At 37.5% G+C, this 16,302-nt stretch overlaps 1 protein-coding gene across 1 annotated transcript in view; it reads right to left on the reverse strand.

The window, feature by feature from the left end:
- ANTXR2 (ANTXR cell adhesion molecule 2) overlaps positions 1-16,302 on the reverse strand; it is a 159,222-nt gene that overhangs the window by 65,792 nt on the left and 77,128 nt on the right. The window contains exon 13 of the mRNA XM_041757981.1: positions 31-75. Coding sequence (XP_041613915.1) covers positions 31-75 — 45 coding nt within the window. The remainder of the gene's footprint in view (positions 1-30; positions 76-16,302) is intronic.

Raw genomic sequence — 16,302 nt, forward strand, 5'->3', positions numbered from 1 at the left:
TATCCACATCACTTCTTAGGCACTATTTACCTGTTTTGGTGCAGGAGGTGGTGGAGGAGGAGGATCCTTGATAACCTGTCCAACAGCAACAAAAAAAATCAAATGTAAAAATTTTGGTGGCATAGGAAGGTGACAGCAAAGATGAATAAAAATAACCAGATTAGTAGCATACTGTGGTAGTGCCAAAGACGTTCCAGTGAACTTTGTCTCTCAATGGGCATGCCTCTCCCTTTAAATGTAGGCTTGCTTGTATTTTGACTAACTAGTATTGAGATAGAAGTAGTACCTTGTGACTTCAGCTAAGTCAGAAAAAGCTTTTCCACTCTCCTAATATCCTTGGGATACTCACTCTGGAGGAAGCCTGCTGTCATGTCAGGACATGACATGAGACCACCAGGCCAGGAGGAGGAAGAAACCCAGGATAACGTTATGGAAAGGCTGGGTGATAAGAGAGGTGCTTGGTCAGCCCCCAGCCATGTCAGTCATTCCAGCTGCCATGACAAACATAGCTTTCTTGGCCCTGGAGGCCTGTCGAACTTTCAAATGATTCCACTACAGCTACCCCCTGACTGCAAACATGTGAGAGAACCCCCAGAGAATCTCCTAGCTGAGCCAGTCTCCGCAGAGCCGTGAAGACACTAAATTGCTTGAAGACACTAGGTTGCAGAGTGGTTTGGTAGGCACTGCTAGATAACAATTCACAAAACTCCTTCATTCATTTTATCTTTATGCCATAGACATGTTACTACCTTTATTTTTCAGGTGAATAACAAGACCAAAATTGTCAAATACCTTGCACAAAGTTCCACTAAATTGTTCTTCTAATGTCCAAATGCAAACATTTTCCACTAGATTACCACGTCCCTTCAAATGGAGCAGGAATTTACTACTGAAATCTGCCTTCTAAGACTCATTGACTTTTTCATAAATTTTTTTAAAGATTTTATTTATACATGATAGACATAGAGGGAGAGAGAGAGAGGCAGAGACACAGGCAGAGGGAGAAGCAGACTCCATGCCGGGAGCCCGATGCGGGACTTGATCCCGGGTCTCCAAGATCACGCCCTGGGCCAAAGGCAGGTGCTAAACCACTGAGCCACCCAGGCATCCCATCTTTTTCATAAATTTACAAGCTACAAGTTAACTTGCTTTGCAAGAGATGATAGGGAAACTAACTCATTTTCTTTCCTCACCCCTTAATCTAGAAGTAAAACAACTTTTTAACCAAGATCCTTTTCTATGACTCATTACTCAATATATTCTTTCATGAAATTGTATATGTGGCTGATTCTTTATGTGAGAAGAATGAAGCCTGAGATCTAATCTTAAAGACCTCTATCAGCACTGGGGTAGCTAACCCTTCACATTGTCATAATTAAAATTATTGACCAGGAGTACCTGCATGGCTTAAACATCCAACTTGATTTTTGCTCAGGTCATGATCTTAGGGTTATAAAATCAAGCCCTGTGTGAGGCTCTGTGTTAGATGTGGAGCCTGCTTAAGATTCTCTCTCCCTGGGGCGCCGGGGTCTCAGAATGTTCACATCTATTATTTCTTCTTCATATCTAAATGACTTTACCAAATTATTTACCATATCCAATAGATTCTTTGAAATATTTCTCTCTTTCTTTCTCTTTCTCTCTTTCTCCCTCACCTTCTTACCCCAGAACTCCCCTCAATCTTCCCAATGCACATAAGATTCCTTTCATATGCATAAATGCCCCATTTGTCCCCTAGCATCTATCAGAGTTGATCATTTTTAACTAGCTCCACAAAAGTGTAATTTCCATGAGTAGGAAATTTACATCTGCTTTGTTGCTCGCTGTATTCCCAGGACTTAGTTAAGTGTCTGGCACAAAGTGGATTATCTATTTTGGAAGGAAGGAAGGAAGGAAGGAAGGAAGGAAGGAAGGAAGGAAGGAAGGAAGGAACGAACTAAGGAAGGAAGGAAGGGGTAGAGAGGAGAGAAAAAGGATGGAGGTGAAAAAGGGAGAAAAAAGAGGGAGGAGGGGACAAAGAGAGAGAGGGAAGAAGGAAGGAAGGAGAGGAAGAGCAAGGGAAGAAGGAAGAATTCTTTGCATTCTATTCCCACTATTACCACCTAAAAGCATAAACTCGTAATTCTTTGGACCTTAAAAATATCTAGTACAACATTTTTCAACTTCTCCAATTCATATTCAATCAAAACTTCAATATTCTGAAAACGTTCCACCAAGTTGTAGTCCAACTATGTTTTAATTCCTGTAATAAAGAGAAATTCACTACCTCACAAAGCAATTCATTCCATTGGCAAGGAATTCACATCATTGCAAAGATTTTCCCCCAAAAGAAGCCAAAGTTTCTGTAGTTTCCACTCTTTAGTCCTGATCCTAGGATGTGAACACACACACACACACACACACACACACACACAAACTAATCTTTCTTCCAGAAGAGAGCAGTCTCTATTTTTGAATACCAGGATAATAACTGTGTAACTACTAAGCCCTACTCATCTGGAAACGAAACATCACAACTATTTCTCATGCAATGGTCCTAAGTTATTTGGTCATCTTAGTCCATTTCTTTAGCACACATTCATTTGATCAATATCTCTACAGGGGTTTAAGGAACTGATAATAGCATTTTATGTGTAGCCATGCCATTATAAGTAAATGTATGGTACTCAGACCAAACAGATGCACCCCCATTAGTCTTTATTTCTATTCTACACATTTTAAGTAATAACACACTGATAACATTGATTGATAGTCGATAATTATCAAAGCTTTTTTGGCACCAATGTCCACACACTCTACTTACTTAAACTAGACATTTATCTTATTTTTCTATCTCTAACCCATCCCTCATTCTAACCTGTGTAATCAGGTATATTTTCCTAACAGAAGCCTAATTGTTTTCTTATCAAAATGGGTCAGTGGGTCCAATGACCACAATTGAAATCAATGAATTACTGATTTTTATTATAAGCTCCTTACAAATCATGTTTCTACTCTTAATTTTGCAGATTACCTTAAGTGCTCTCTGGAGTTCCTTCACTTGAAAAAGAACAAGGTACATCCTTCATTTCACTAAATCTGAGCACAATGTATCTGGACTCATTTTCATTTTCTTGTGAGGATTTCAAATTTACTCTGCTTATTACCTGTACATTTTGTACCAGTTTGTACAAGTATGTAGTAGTATGTATTTCTGAGAACATAAACAGTATATCCCCAATCTGGTTCTATATTATATCCTCCTGAAAATTACTGAACATCTTCCTCCATGACTCATCCTTTATGTCATACTTGTCATACTCATTATCCTGCATAGCATCTAGATTTAGCATTGATATAGGCAAATGCATTTCAATTTAAAATCCTCATATAATATGGGGTGCCTGGGTGGTGTAGTTGGTTAAGCATCTGACTCTTGATTTCAGCCCAGGTCTTGATCTCAGGGTTGTGAGTTCAAGCCCTGCGTTGGAGCCCAATTAAAAATTACAAAAAAAAAGAGGGAGGGGCAAGATGGCGGCAGAGTAGGGTCTCCAAGTCACCTGTCCTCAACAAATTACCTAGAAAACCATCCAATCATCCTGAAAATCTACGAATTCGGACTGAGATTTAAAGAGAGACCAGCTGGAACGCTACAGTGAGAAGAGTTCGCGCTTCTATCAAGGCCACTCTGCACTGAGCAAAATGACTAGAAGGAAAACCTCACCTCAAAAAAAAGAATCAGAAACAGCCCACTCTCCCACAGAGTTACAAAATATGGATTACAATTCAATGTCAGAAAGCCAATTCAGAAGCACTATTTTACAGCTACTGGTGGCTCTAGAAAAAACCATAAAGGACTCAAGAGACTTCATGACTGCAGAATTTAGATCCAATCAGGCAGAAATTAAAAATCAATTAAATGAGATGCAATCCAAGCTAGAAGTCCTAACGACGAGGGTTAACGAGGTGGAAGAACGAGTGAGTGACATAGAAGACAAGTTGATGGCAAAGAGGGAAACTGAGGAAAAAAGAGACAAGCAATTAAAAGATCATGAGGATAGATTAAGGGAAATAAATGACAGCCTGAGGAAGAAAAACCTACGTTTAATTGGGGTTCCTGAGGGCGCCGAAAGGGACAGAGGGCCAGAATATGTATTTGAACAAATCCTAGCTGAAAACTTTCCTAACCTGGGAAGGGAAACAGGCATTCAGATCCAGGAAATAGAGAGATCCCCCCCTAAAATCAACAAAAACCGTTCAACACCTCGACATTTAATAGTGAAGCTTGCAAATTCCAAAGATAAGGAGAAGATCCTTAAAGCAGCAAGAGAAAAAAAGTCCCTGACTTTTATGGGGAGGAATATTAGGGTAACAGCAGACCTCTCCACAGAGACCTGGCAGGCCAGAAAGGGCTGGCAGGATATTTTCAGGGTCCTAAATGAGAAGAACATGCAACCAAGAATACTTTACCCAGCAAGGCTTTCATTCAAAATGGAAGGAGAGATAAAGAGCTTCCAAGACAGGCAGGAACTGAAAGAATATGTAACCTCCAAACCAGCTCTGCAAGAAATTTTAAGGGGGACTCTTAAAATTCCCCTTTAAGAAGAAGTTCAGTGGAACAATCCACAAAAACAAGGACTGAATAGATATGATGACACTAAACTCATATCTATCAATAGTAACTCTGAACGTGAATGGGCTTAATGACCCCATCAAAAGGCGCAGGGTTTCAGACTGGATAAAAAAGCAGGACCCATCTATTTGCTGTCTACAAGAGACTCATTTTAGACAGAAGGACACCTACAACCTGAAAATAAAAGGTTGGAGAACCATTTACCACTCAAATGGTCCTCAAAAGAAAGCAGGGGTTGCCATCCTTATATCAGATAAGTTAAAATTTACCCCAAAGACTATAGTGAGAGATGAAGAGGGACACTATCTCATACTCAAAGGATCTATCCAACAAGAGGACTTAACAATCCTCAATATATATGCCCCGAATGTGGGAGCTGCCAAATATTTAAACCAATTAATAACCAAACTCAAGAAATACCTTGATAATAATACACTTATACTTGGTGACTTCAATCTAGCTCTTTCTACCCTGGATAGGTCTTCTAAGCACAACATCTCCAAAGAAACGAGAGCTTTAAATGATACACTGGACCAGATGGATTTCACAGATATCTACAGAACTTTACATCCAAACTCAACTGAATACACATTCTTCTCAAGTGCACATGGAACTTTCTCCAGAATAGACCACATACTGGGTCACAAATCGGGTCTGAACCGATACCAAAAGATCGGGATAGTCCCCTGTATATTCTCAGACCATAATGCCTTGAAATTAGAACTTAATCACAACAAGAAGTATGGAAGGACCACAAACACGTGGAGGTTAAGGACCATCCTGCTAAAAGATGAAAAGGTCAACCAGGAAATTAAGGAAGAATTAAAAAGATTCATGGAAACTAATGAGAATGAAGATACAACCGTTCAAAATCTTTGGGATGCAGCAAAAGCAGTCCTGAGGGGGAAATACATCGCAATACAAGCATACATTCAAAAACTGGAAAGATCTCAAATTCAAAAGCTCACCTTACACATAAAGGAACTAGAGAAAAAGCAACAAATAGACCCCACCCCCAGAAGAAGAAGACAGTTAATTAAAATTCGAGCAGAACTCAATGATATCGAGACCAAAAGAACTGTGGAACAGATCAACAGAACCAGGAGTTGGTTCTTTGAAAGAATTAATAAGATAGATAAACCATTAGCCAACCTTATTAAAAAGAAGAGAGAGAAGATTCAAATTAATAAAATCATGAATGAGAAAGGAGAGATCACTACCAACACCAAGGAAATACAAACGATTTTAAAAACATATTATGAACAGCTGTACGCAAATAAATTAGGAAATCTAGAAGAAATGGATGCATTCCTGGAAAGCCACAAACTACAAAACTGGAGCAGGAAGAAATAGAAAACCTGAACAGGCCAATAACCAGGGAAGAAATTGAAGCAGTCATCAAAAACCTCCCAAGACACAAGAGTCCAGGGCCAGATGGCTTCCCAGGGGAATTCTATCAAACGTTTAAAGAAGAAATCATACCTATTCTACTAAAGCTGTTTGGAAAGATAGAAAGAGATGGAGTACTTCCAAATTCGTTCTATGAGGCCAGCATCACCTTAATTCCGAAACCAGACAAAGACCCCACCAAAAAGGAGATTACAGACCAATATCCCTGATGAACATGGATGCAAAAATTCTCAACAAGATACTAGCCAATAGGATCCAACAACACATTAAGAAAATTATTCACCATGACCAAGTAGGATTTATCCCTGGGACACAAGGCTGGTTCAACACTCGTAAAACCATCAATGTGATTCATCATATCAGCAAGAGAAAAACCAAGAACCATATGATCCTCTCATTAGATGCAGAGAAAGCATTTGACAAAATACAGCATCCATTCCTGATCAAAACCCTTCAGAGTGTTGGGATCAAACTTTCCTCGACATCTTAAAAGCCATCTACGAAAAGCGCACAGCAAATATCATTCTCAATAGGGAAGCACTGGGAGCCTTTCCCCTAACATCAGGAACAAGACAGGGATGTCCACTCTCACCACTGCTGTTCAACATAGTTCTGGAAGTCCTCGCCTCAGCAATCAGACAACAAAAAGACATTAAAGGCATTCAAATTGGCAAAGAAGAAGTCAAACTCTCCCTCTTCGCCGATGACATGATACTCTACATAGAAAACCCAAAAGCCTCCACCCCAAGATTGCTAGAACTCATACAGCAATTTGGTAGCGTGGCACGATACAAAATCAATGCCCAGAAATCAATGGCATTTCTATACACTAACCATGAGACTGAAGAAAGAGAAATTAAGGAGTCAATCCCATTTACAATTGCACCCAAAAGCATAAGATACCTAGGAATAAACCTAACCAAAGAGGTAAAGGATCTATACCCTAAAAACTATAGAACACTTCTGAAAGAAATTGAGGAAGACACAAAGAGATGGAAAAATATTCCATGCTCATGGATTGGCAGAATTAATATTGTAAAAATGTCAATGTTACCCAGGGCAATTTATACGTTTAATGCAATCCCTATCAAAATACCATGGACTTTCTTCAGAGAGTTAGAACAAATTATTTTAAGATTTGTGTGGAATCAGAAAAGACCCCGAATAGCCAGGGGAATTTTAAAAAAGAAAACCATAGCTGGGGGCATCACAATGCCAGATTTCAGGTTGTACTACAGAGCTGTGGTCATCAAGACAGTGTGGTACTGGCACAAAAACAGACACATAGATCAATGGAACAGAATAGAGAACCCAGAAGTGGACCCTGAAATGTATGGTCATCTAATATTCGATAAAGGAGGAAAGACTATCCATTGGAAGAAAGACAGTCTCTTCAATAAATGGTGCTGGGAAAATTGGACATCCACATGCAGAAGAATGAAACTGGACCACTCTCTTGCACCATACACAAAGATAAACTCAAAATGGATGAGAGATCTAAATGTGAGACAAGATTCCATCAAAATCCTAGAGGAGAACACAGGCAACACCCTTTCTGAACTTGGCCACAGTAACTTCTTGCAAGATACATCCACGAAGGCAAAAGAAACAAAAGCAAAAATGAACTATTGGGACTTCATCAAGATAAGAAGCTTTTGCAAAGCAAAGGATACAGTCAACAAAACTAAAAGACAACCTACAGAATGGGAGAAGATATTTGCAAATGACATATCAGATAAAGGGCTAGTTTCCAAAATCTATAAAGAACTTATTAAACTCAACACCAAAAAAACAAACAATCCAATCATGAAATGGGCAAAAGACATGAAGAGAAACCTCACAGAGGAAGACATGGACATGGCCAACAAGCACATGAGAAAATGCTCTGCATCACTTGCCATCAGGGAAATACAAATCAAAACCACAATGAGATACCACCTCACACCAGTGAGAATGGGGAAAATTAACAAGGCAGGAAACAACAAATGTTGGAGAGGATGCGGAGAAAAGGGAACCCTCTTACACTGTTGGTGGGAATGTGAACTGGTGCAGCCACTCTGGAAAACTGTGTGGAGGTTCCTCAAAGAGTTAAAAATAGACCTGCCCTACGACCCAGCAATTGCACTGTTGGGGATTTACCCCAAAGATTCAGATGCAATGAAACGTCGGGACACCTGCACCCCGATGTTTCTAGCAGCGATGGCCACAATAGCCAAACTGTGGAAGGAGCCTCTGTGTCCATCGAAAGATGAATGGATAAAGAAGATGTGGTCTATGTATACAATGGAATATTACTCAGCAATTAGAAACGACAAATACCCACCATTTGCTTCAACGTGGATGGAACTGGAGGGTATTATGCTGAGTGAAATAAGTCAATCGGAGAAGGACAAACAGTGTATGTTCTCATTCATTTGGGGAATATGAATAATAGTGAAAGGGAATATAAAGGAAGGGAAAAGAAATATTGGGAAATATCAGGAAGGGAGACAGAACATAAAGACTCCTAACTAGGGGAAACGAACTAGGGGTGGTGGAAGGGGAGGAGGGCGGGTGTTGGAGGGGAATGGGTGACGGGCACTGAGGTGGACACTTGATGGGATGAGCACTGGGTGTTTTTCTGTATGTTGGTAAATTGAACACCAATAAAAATTAATTAAAAAAATTAAAAAAATGAATAAATAAATAAAATCTTTAAAAAAAATTACAAAAAAAAAAATAATAATAACCTAAGTCCTCATATGACCACTACTGACAAACTCACAACAGGATAATAAAAGACACCTTTGCATTTTTTCCCTTTACTAGAGACTCTTTATCTGGTAACATAAGCCACAACCTGGAAAACCAAAGCTCTTTTACAGCACATTTATATGACCAGTTCTTCTATACTCATTGTTCAAATGTCTCAGTATGATGTAGTTTTGCCATCATACCCTATCTAGAAACATCCCTTTATAAGTATCTCTACTCTAGAAAAAGTAAAGATCCTTTTGCTTGCCCCAAATAAAATGACCATTTCCATGTTAAGTCCCATCCAACCTTCAGAGAACTGTTCCCCCAACCTCCTACTGCTTTATCTAGAAGCTCAAAAACTTCTAAAATATAAATGTTGTTGCACTGTTGAATCATTCATGCTTCATTAACTTGGACTTAGATGTTTATTTGGGAATTTCAATTATCCCTTAAGAATATAGATTTATTAAGGGCAATAATCATTTTTCCTTCTTTATAAGTACCACCAGTGCCTAATAAAGTGCTCTGAAAATAGCAGATACTAAAAAATATAATTGACAATGACCTGAAGGAACTAGCTGAGAATGTTCACAAAGACTCATAGCCAGCCTCTAAATTTAAAGAAAAATACTGAGAAAAAATATATAAATGATAAACAGATAGATATAGGTTCCCATGAAACTAAAATATTGTTAGTTTCAAAGAAAATGAAGCATCAAATTTCTCTTTCAATCAATAAAATCAGAGAATTAATCAACTCAATGGCAGATGGGAAGTCATAGACCATCTTAAGTTTCTTCATCTAGGAAATAAATTTGATTAATTGTAGGTCACTTCTAACATAAAAATTCGGATAGAACATTAAAAAAATGCATATCACAATTTTTCCACCAGGTCTTTTGATTCTATGCCTTCTCATAATTACGCAGGCCATGTATCAATATACATTTGTATTCACCTTATTCCAGAAAAGAATATTAGGGTCATTTTTTCCAATAATATCTAATTAATCTTATGTATGACTAAATGAATGACTTATTATGAGTTTAAATTGACTTTGAATTCTAGCAAGTATATTTTCTACATTGTTAACAATGGAAACACAGCCCTTAAAACCACATCTAAGTCAAATTTTGATCAAGTAAATCAAAGGACACAGCCACCATCACAACAAACAGCTAAGGCTAAACCTTCAGAAACTGAACCAGAACCAAGGGTCATCTCTGTGCTGTAATTTATTACTATTAACAGTAATCATCATTTATTGTTGCTGCTCTATGTCACAAACATTTCTCTTATTCTCCTAATAGCCCTGTGAAGTTACTATACTTACCCCCATTTTAAATATTAAGAGGAGGGAGACTCTAATTTCAATAACTTGCTCAAGGATATACAAAGAGAAAACAGAATTAGGACTCAAATCCAAGACCCAGGTCCATCTATCTCCAAACTCTGAGTTTACCTTCTTCTGCTAAATGACATCCATTTTTTTTTTAAATATTTTATTTATTTATTCATGAGAGACACAGGGAGAGAGAGAGAGGCAGAGACACAGGCAGAGGGAGAAGCAGGCTCTATGCAGGGAGCCCAATGCGGGACTCGATTCCAGGCCTCCAGGATCATGCCCTGGGCCAAAGGCGGCGCTAAACCACCGAGCCACCTGGGCTGCCCAAATGACATCCTTTTAAAATAAGGTTTGGACTGCAAAGGGAAAGGATATAAAAGAAAAGGCCAAAGATGTATTGAGTAGTTAATAATTGCTAGGACGAAAAAAAAATAATAATTGCTAAAATGCATGAATGGATGGATAGATGGATGAATGGGTGGATGGATGAATAAGTAGGTAGGTAGAAATAGGTAGGTAGGTAGGTAGGTAGGTAGATAGACAGATATAGATATAGATAGAGTTTGATTTAAACCTTATAGTAACTATGAAAGATGGAGATTATCATTCCCACTTTATAGAGACATAACTTGTTAATTAATATGCCCAACATCACTGACCTAGAAATGTTGGAACAGGAAATAAAATGATTTTTATGTGATGTTTCAAAATGTTCCTTCTCTCCACTCTACTGCGGGCCTCATAAGTAACAAAAAAGGATGAAAATAATCTGAATCCATTTGGCTCAAAAGTCAAAATGGAAAAAATCTGTGTCCAACTGATATTCCTGCATTTCAGCAAAACCAGTGCAGGAAAAAAAGGAAACCTTACTGTCAGTGTAAATACATTAAAAATAACAGTCATGAGAATCCCATTCTTGTACTAAATAGTGCAAGAACACATCCATTTCAGAAAAGGATGTATTCATATGCACCATATTTTATGAGAATTTGCAGATTTTAAAAGGCATAATATTGCCTAGTTGCCAGGATTTTTTCCACTTAGCATCCTTTAGTTCTGTATTGAAGATTCTGGAAAACACTTTCACCACTTTATGAACCATATGTAGAGTTTGATTCTCCTCCAATTTTTTTTTCATTTGTTATTATCATCATCAGGGAGGATTACATCTCATCTACTTAGCTGCTAGAATGAAGATTTCAGTTTGGAGGAGAGCCGATTTCTTAAAAAAAAAAAAAAAGTTAGCTGCTTAAGGCAACAGTCCTTTTGATCTGCTCATTAACACTTTTCAAATGTTCGAGTGATGTGGGCATTCTTTGTGCTAGAAAATGTCAGCATTGCAGCCTGCAGCCAGCTTGATGCAATCATATGTTCCAATATTCAGAAAAGAGTGAAAAGAACTGTCAACAGTGAACTGCCTTGGATTAAAAAAAAAAAAAAGAAAAGAAAGAAAAGACACTGTACAATGCCTGTAGATCAAGTAGTGTTTCAGGACGGATTCTTGCCAGTGACAAAAACAAATGCCCAATTTATCAGCAATGTCATCTAAGTGACTAAGAGCCCACACAATAAAGAAGTCACTCAATGTTTAGAAAAATTTGTTTGAAATATGTGGGTCTTCTTTTCAGCTTCCCTTTTCTTTTTGATAAGATCAGAGAACAAGTGTAGTGCCTTTCCTCTGAAGTGCGTAAACAAAGTTCTCTTACATTAGTATTTGGGAAGTTTTCTTCTGAATTTCACAAAGTTAGATGCTTTCATCATCTAGATCAAAATATGGTCTGAACTATCTCATCCTCCCTCTCCCTTCCTCCTTGACAGGCTCATCAGTGATCAAAGATTCCTACTTTGAACGAATAACTGGTGGGAGGTCTGGACAATAAATATAATTTAAAATGCCAAATGGGGACTGGGAAGAACAGTGTGAGCGTATATTCTGCCAAGAGTGAAGGAAAGGTCCTGCTGGCAAAGCAAATAAACTAAGACTCAGAAGAGTTCGATACCCTGTTTTGCAAATGGTGTTCTGTTGGAAAACATCACCATGGAAGCAGTAAGTACTAACAGCACACTCCATTTCAAGGAGGCAATCAAACATAAATCATTTTAATTAATGGTACAAGGAAGGCATATTAAAATTTAAATTACTTCTGTTTTATTGTGCATTCCCCCAAAAATCAGGCTACACTCAAAGTAACTCAATAAAGGCACCAAGAGCTCTCCTCAACAATAAAAAACTAGTGCAGTATAGAAGCATTATTACTATTTAGAAAGAACAGCACAGCTGTTGCTGGCTAAGAAAATGATTCCATGGAGTTCCAGTCAGATATATCCTCATCATGAAAGCTCAACTTACTTATAAGCAAATTGGGCTTTAAAAAGATAACTTTTTAAAATTGTTTTTTAAATTAAGATTTATGAGATCTTTATGTAATGTCTTAAATGCACCAAGGAAAAATGAGCTTGCAATTTTCCCTCGAGGTTGGAGAACTTTGGCCAAGGATGCTAGAGCAAAGTGAACATTTATCAATTCCGGCATATTCAGATATTTATCTGCAGCTGTATAACACTCTCTAATTGACAACATTCCAGAAAGCCTTTGTTTGCCACCTCATTAGCCTTACATCTGTAATTCTGCAGAGTGTCTGGTTATGCCAAATGATACAGCTATAGGACTGTCATTTCTGCCATCCTGATAGTAAAACAAATCTGCCATAAACTCAACATACCTTCTAAGCTAAACAATGATGAAAATATCCATATTTTCTAATATTTCACTCATGATTCAGTACATGATAAGTTTTTTTTTTTTAACCTCTCCTGCCCCCATTTTTAACTTAAGGATAAAGGAAGGATGCAGCTGATGTCTTTGTTAACGAAAAGCAGCTGTAAAGGATGGCTATGAGGATCCTCAATAAGCAGTATACAGACTCTTCAACAGATGGTGAGAAATAACTTCACACAAAAAATGAGAACTTTTCCCCTTATGGAATAGTTTGCAAACTCAACACACTCTATAATTCACTAATGATAGTGCCTAAAAATGTCTGCTTTGCATGAGGGTTCTTTTACTATGATTATTACTAGATCAAGTCTTCCAGCTATCATTGGTTTAGATTTCTTTTGTCAGTGAAAAGCCTGAGTACACAGAGGACACTATTCTGCAAAATTTTAAATGACGTTGTCTTTCTCTTTTACCCTTGAAAATATGCAGTAAAATAAACTGAAAGATTTAAAATTTTAAAGTAATCTCATAATAAAAGCACCCTGTGTGGCCAGGTTTCCTATTGTAGGGGTTTTCCATAACCTTTTTTATTCTATGCCCCTCTCTGGCAATCTGGTGAACCTCCGGATCCCTTCCCAGAATAATGAAGCTAAATTTAAATACAAAGGATTTTAAGGAATACAATTACATCGAGATATAATTATCATACCTGTAAAAAAAATCTGCAAAATTTATGATATAGAAACCTATGCTACTTCATTAATAATTCATTAAATAATGAAACGCAATAGTAGGTCTGGGAGCTACCCTAAGTTTTGAAGTTATACTTATAAAAGACATTTCAAAAGTATCTGAAGAAAAAAAAAGTATCTGAAGAACTACATGTGATATAGGATATCTGTGATACTTATTTGTGACAAGTCTCTGGAGCTGCCAATACTTCTGTGGGTAGTGGCCTACATTTATAAGTGAGGGAAATGATAAATTTCAGTTGGAAGTAAAAAATAAAGGTTAGAAAAAATAAAGGTCAGAAAAATAAAAGTTAGAAATCCCTGTAGGGTACATCTAAAAGCAACTAGATAAAAGTTAAATTGCTTCTATTTCAGAATTTTATTACAATTAACAATTTTTATGTACTTGTATCTTTGTTCCCATTGTATAGAAGGGTGAAGGCCACATATCCTATTGTATACACATTATAAAGGATACCTTTTAAATAAAATCAGTGAAAACCACACAAAGAACTAAGATTGTACCATAAAGCCACTCATGCAAAATGCTTCCCTACAGTTGACAGAATTTTGATTAAAACTGGCAACAAGGTACTCTATATTGAAGCAGTCTTCCAGATAAAGAGATTTCAATTTTAAGAATTAAAATAGTTCAAAGAGGGATCCCTGGGTGGCGCAGCGGTTTAGCGCCTGCCTTTGGCCCAGGGCGCGATCCTGGAGACCCGGGATCGAATCCCACATCGGGCTCCCGGTGCATGGAGCCTGCTTCTACCTCTGCCTGTGTCTCTGCCTCTCTCTCTCTGTGTGTGTGACTATCATAGATAAATAAAAATTAAAAAAAAAATTTAAAAAAAAATAATAAAATAAAATAAAATAGTTCAAAGAAGGTAAGTGTTTACTGTGCAACATGCCTGGTTTACAATGATGAATAAAATACACACAGTACTTGACTTCATGGAATTATTAGACTATAAAGTGAGAGAAGTATTCAACAAATAGTCACATAAATAATTGTGCAATCTTAATTTCATTTATGTATCACCAAAAAAAATACCATTTTCTAACCTGACAGGGGAACTTTGAGGATTTTGGTTAAAATTTTAATAGAAAATTTTATTTTCAATTAAATAGAAAATAGAGGGATATTTATAACTTTGATATGTTTCTTGTTCCTGAAACCAAATTCCTACAAGTAAGGTATATGTCATAGTTTTAGAGACATGGTATTTAGTTAAACTTTCAAGTTCTTTGCTTTTCCCTGCAGAGTGAAAGGTCACTTTCTAGCTTTTAAGAGATTCAGTGGCCCAATATCTGAATATGAATGGGATGGTACTGGCCTCTTCTAGCAAATAGAAAGCTGTCCATGGATCCCTGTTGTCAGCGGTTCTAACAACATATATATCTCAAATACTTTTAACAATTAGAGACCTGTTTCTTCCAAAAATTCCTTGCCTCTCTGAAACAGTAAGTTAATTAATTCTACTCAATATATAAAACATTATGCACATTTATCTTATGGTTACTCAAAACAAAACAGAAAGGTAATTCTAATTTTAAAAACTGCATACTGACTTTTTTAATAGCCTTGGAACCACTGCTAACATTTTGAAAAATATTTCATTGTCTTCCATTTTACAACCTCTTATACTCCCTCCATGAGCAGTTTTTGTAATGATTGATCTGCAAACATATTACATAAGAATTGCTAAAATCAATAGCCCTAAACACTGATTGTCAACCCTGGGGAATATCAGAATCATTAAGGACTTTGAGAGTTTCTTAGTGCTGCTGTAACAAATTACCACAATTTCAATGGATTAAAACAACAGAAATTTATTTTCTCACAGCTATGGAAGTCAGAGTCTGAACTGAGTCTTATAAAGCTAAATAAAGTATTGGTAGAACCGGTTCCTTGATACAGGCTACAGGGTTGTGGCTGTTGCTTGCCTCTCTAGGCTTCCGGTGATCGTCAGCATTCCTTGGCTAGTAGCTGCACCCTCCAATCTCTGCCTCTGAGGTCACACTGCCTTTTCCCCTCCTGGAGGCTAATCTGACTCTTGGGTTCTTAATTTAATCATTGCTCAATGATCCTTAATTGAATCACATCTCAAAGTCCCTTTTGCCATAGAAGATACCATTCACAGTTTCCAGAAATTAAGACCTGCATATCTTTAGGGACCATTCTTCAGCCTACTATGGGGGCTTTTCCAAATGGCACTGAATCCTGGAGAACCTCACCTGCCCAGCCCTTTCCCTTCTGGGAGAATCACCAACATTGGAAATCTTACCACTACTGCTCTGGGAGTTTCCCATTACTTAGGGCAGGAAAAAAAAAAAAAAAATGAGAACCACTGTCTGAAATGTAACACTGTCATTTTTGAGTTTTTCATTAGAGATCTGTGAAATTTTAATCTCTGAACAATGAACAAAGCATTTCATAAGATATTTATATAAAATATGAAATGACTGAATAACAATGTGTGACAAACATTAGAGCCTCTGTGCAGGACTTTTATTTCCAGACTTTCTATCTTTAAAAGATCTCCTGAGCATATGATTCCAAGGAGGTAGACTGCTGACATAATCTAAATGTGACCGAAAACAGACATTTTAAGCTGTTTTGTCATGTTTCAGTTGAAAGATTAGATTTATATGTTTGCCACTAGTACTTTAAAAACACTCGAGGATCCCTGGGTGGCTCAGCAGTTTAGCGCCTGCCTTCGGCCCAGGGCACGATCCTGGAGTCCTG

The sequence above is a fragment of the Vulpes lagopus genome, chromosome 6 (genome assembly GCF_018345385.1).
Source record: "Vulpes lagopus strain Blue_001 chromosome 6, ASM1834538v1, whole genome shotgun sequence".
NCBI lineage: Eukaryota > Metazoa > Chordata > Mammalia > Carnivora > Canidae > Vulpes > Vulpes lagopus.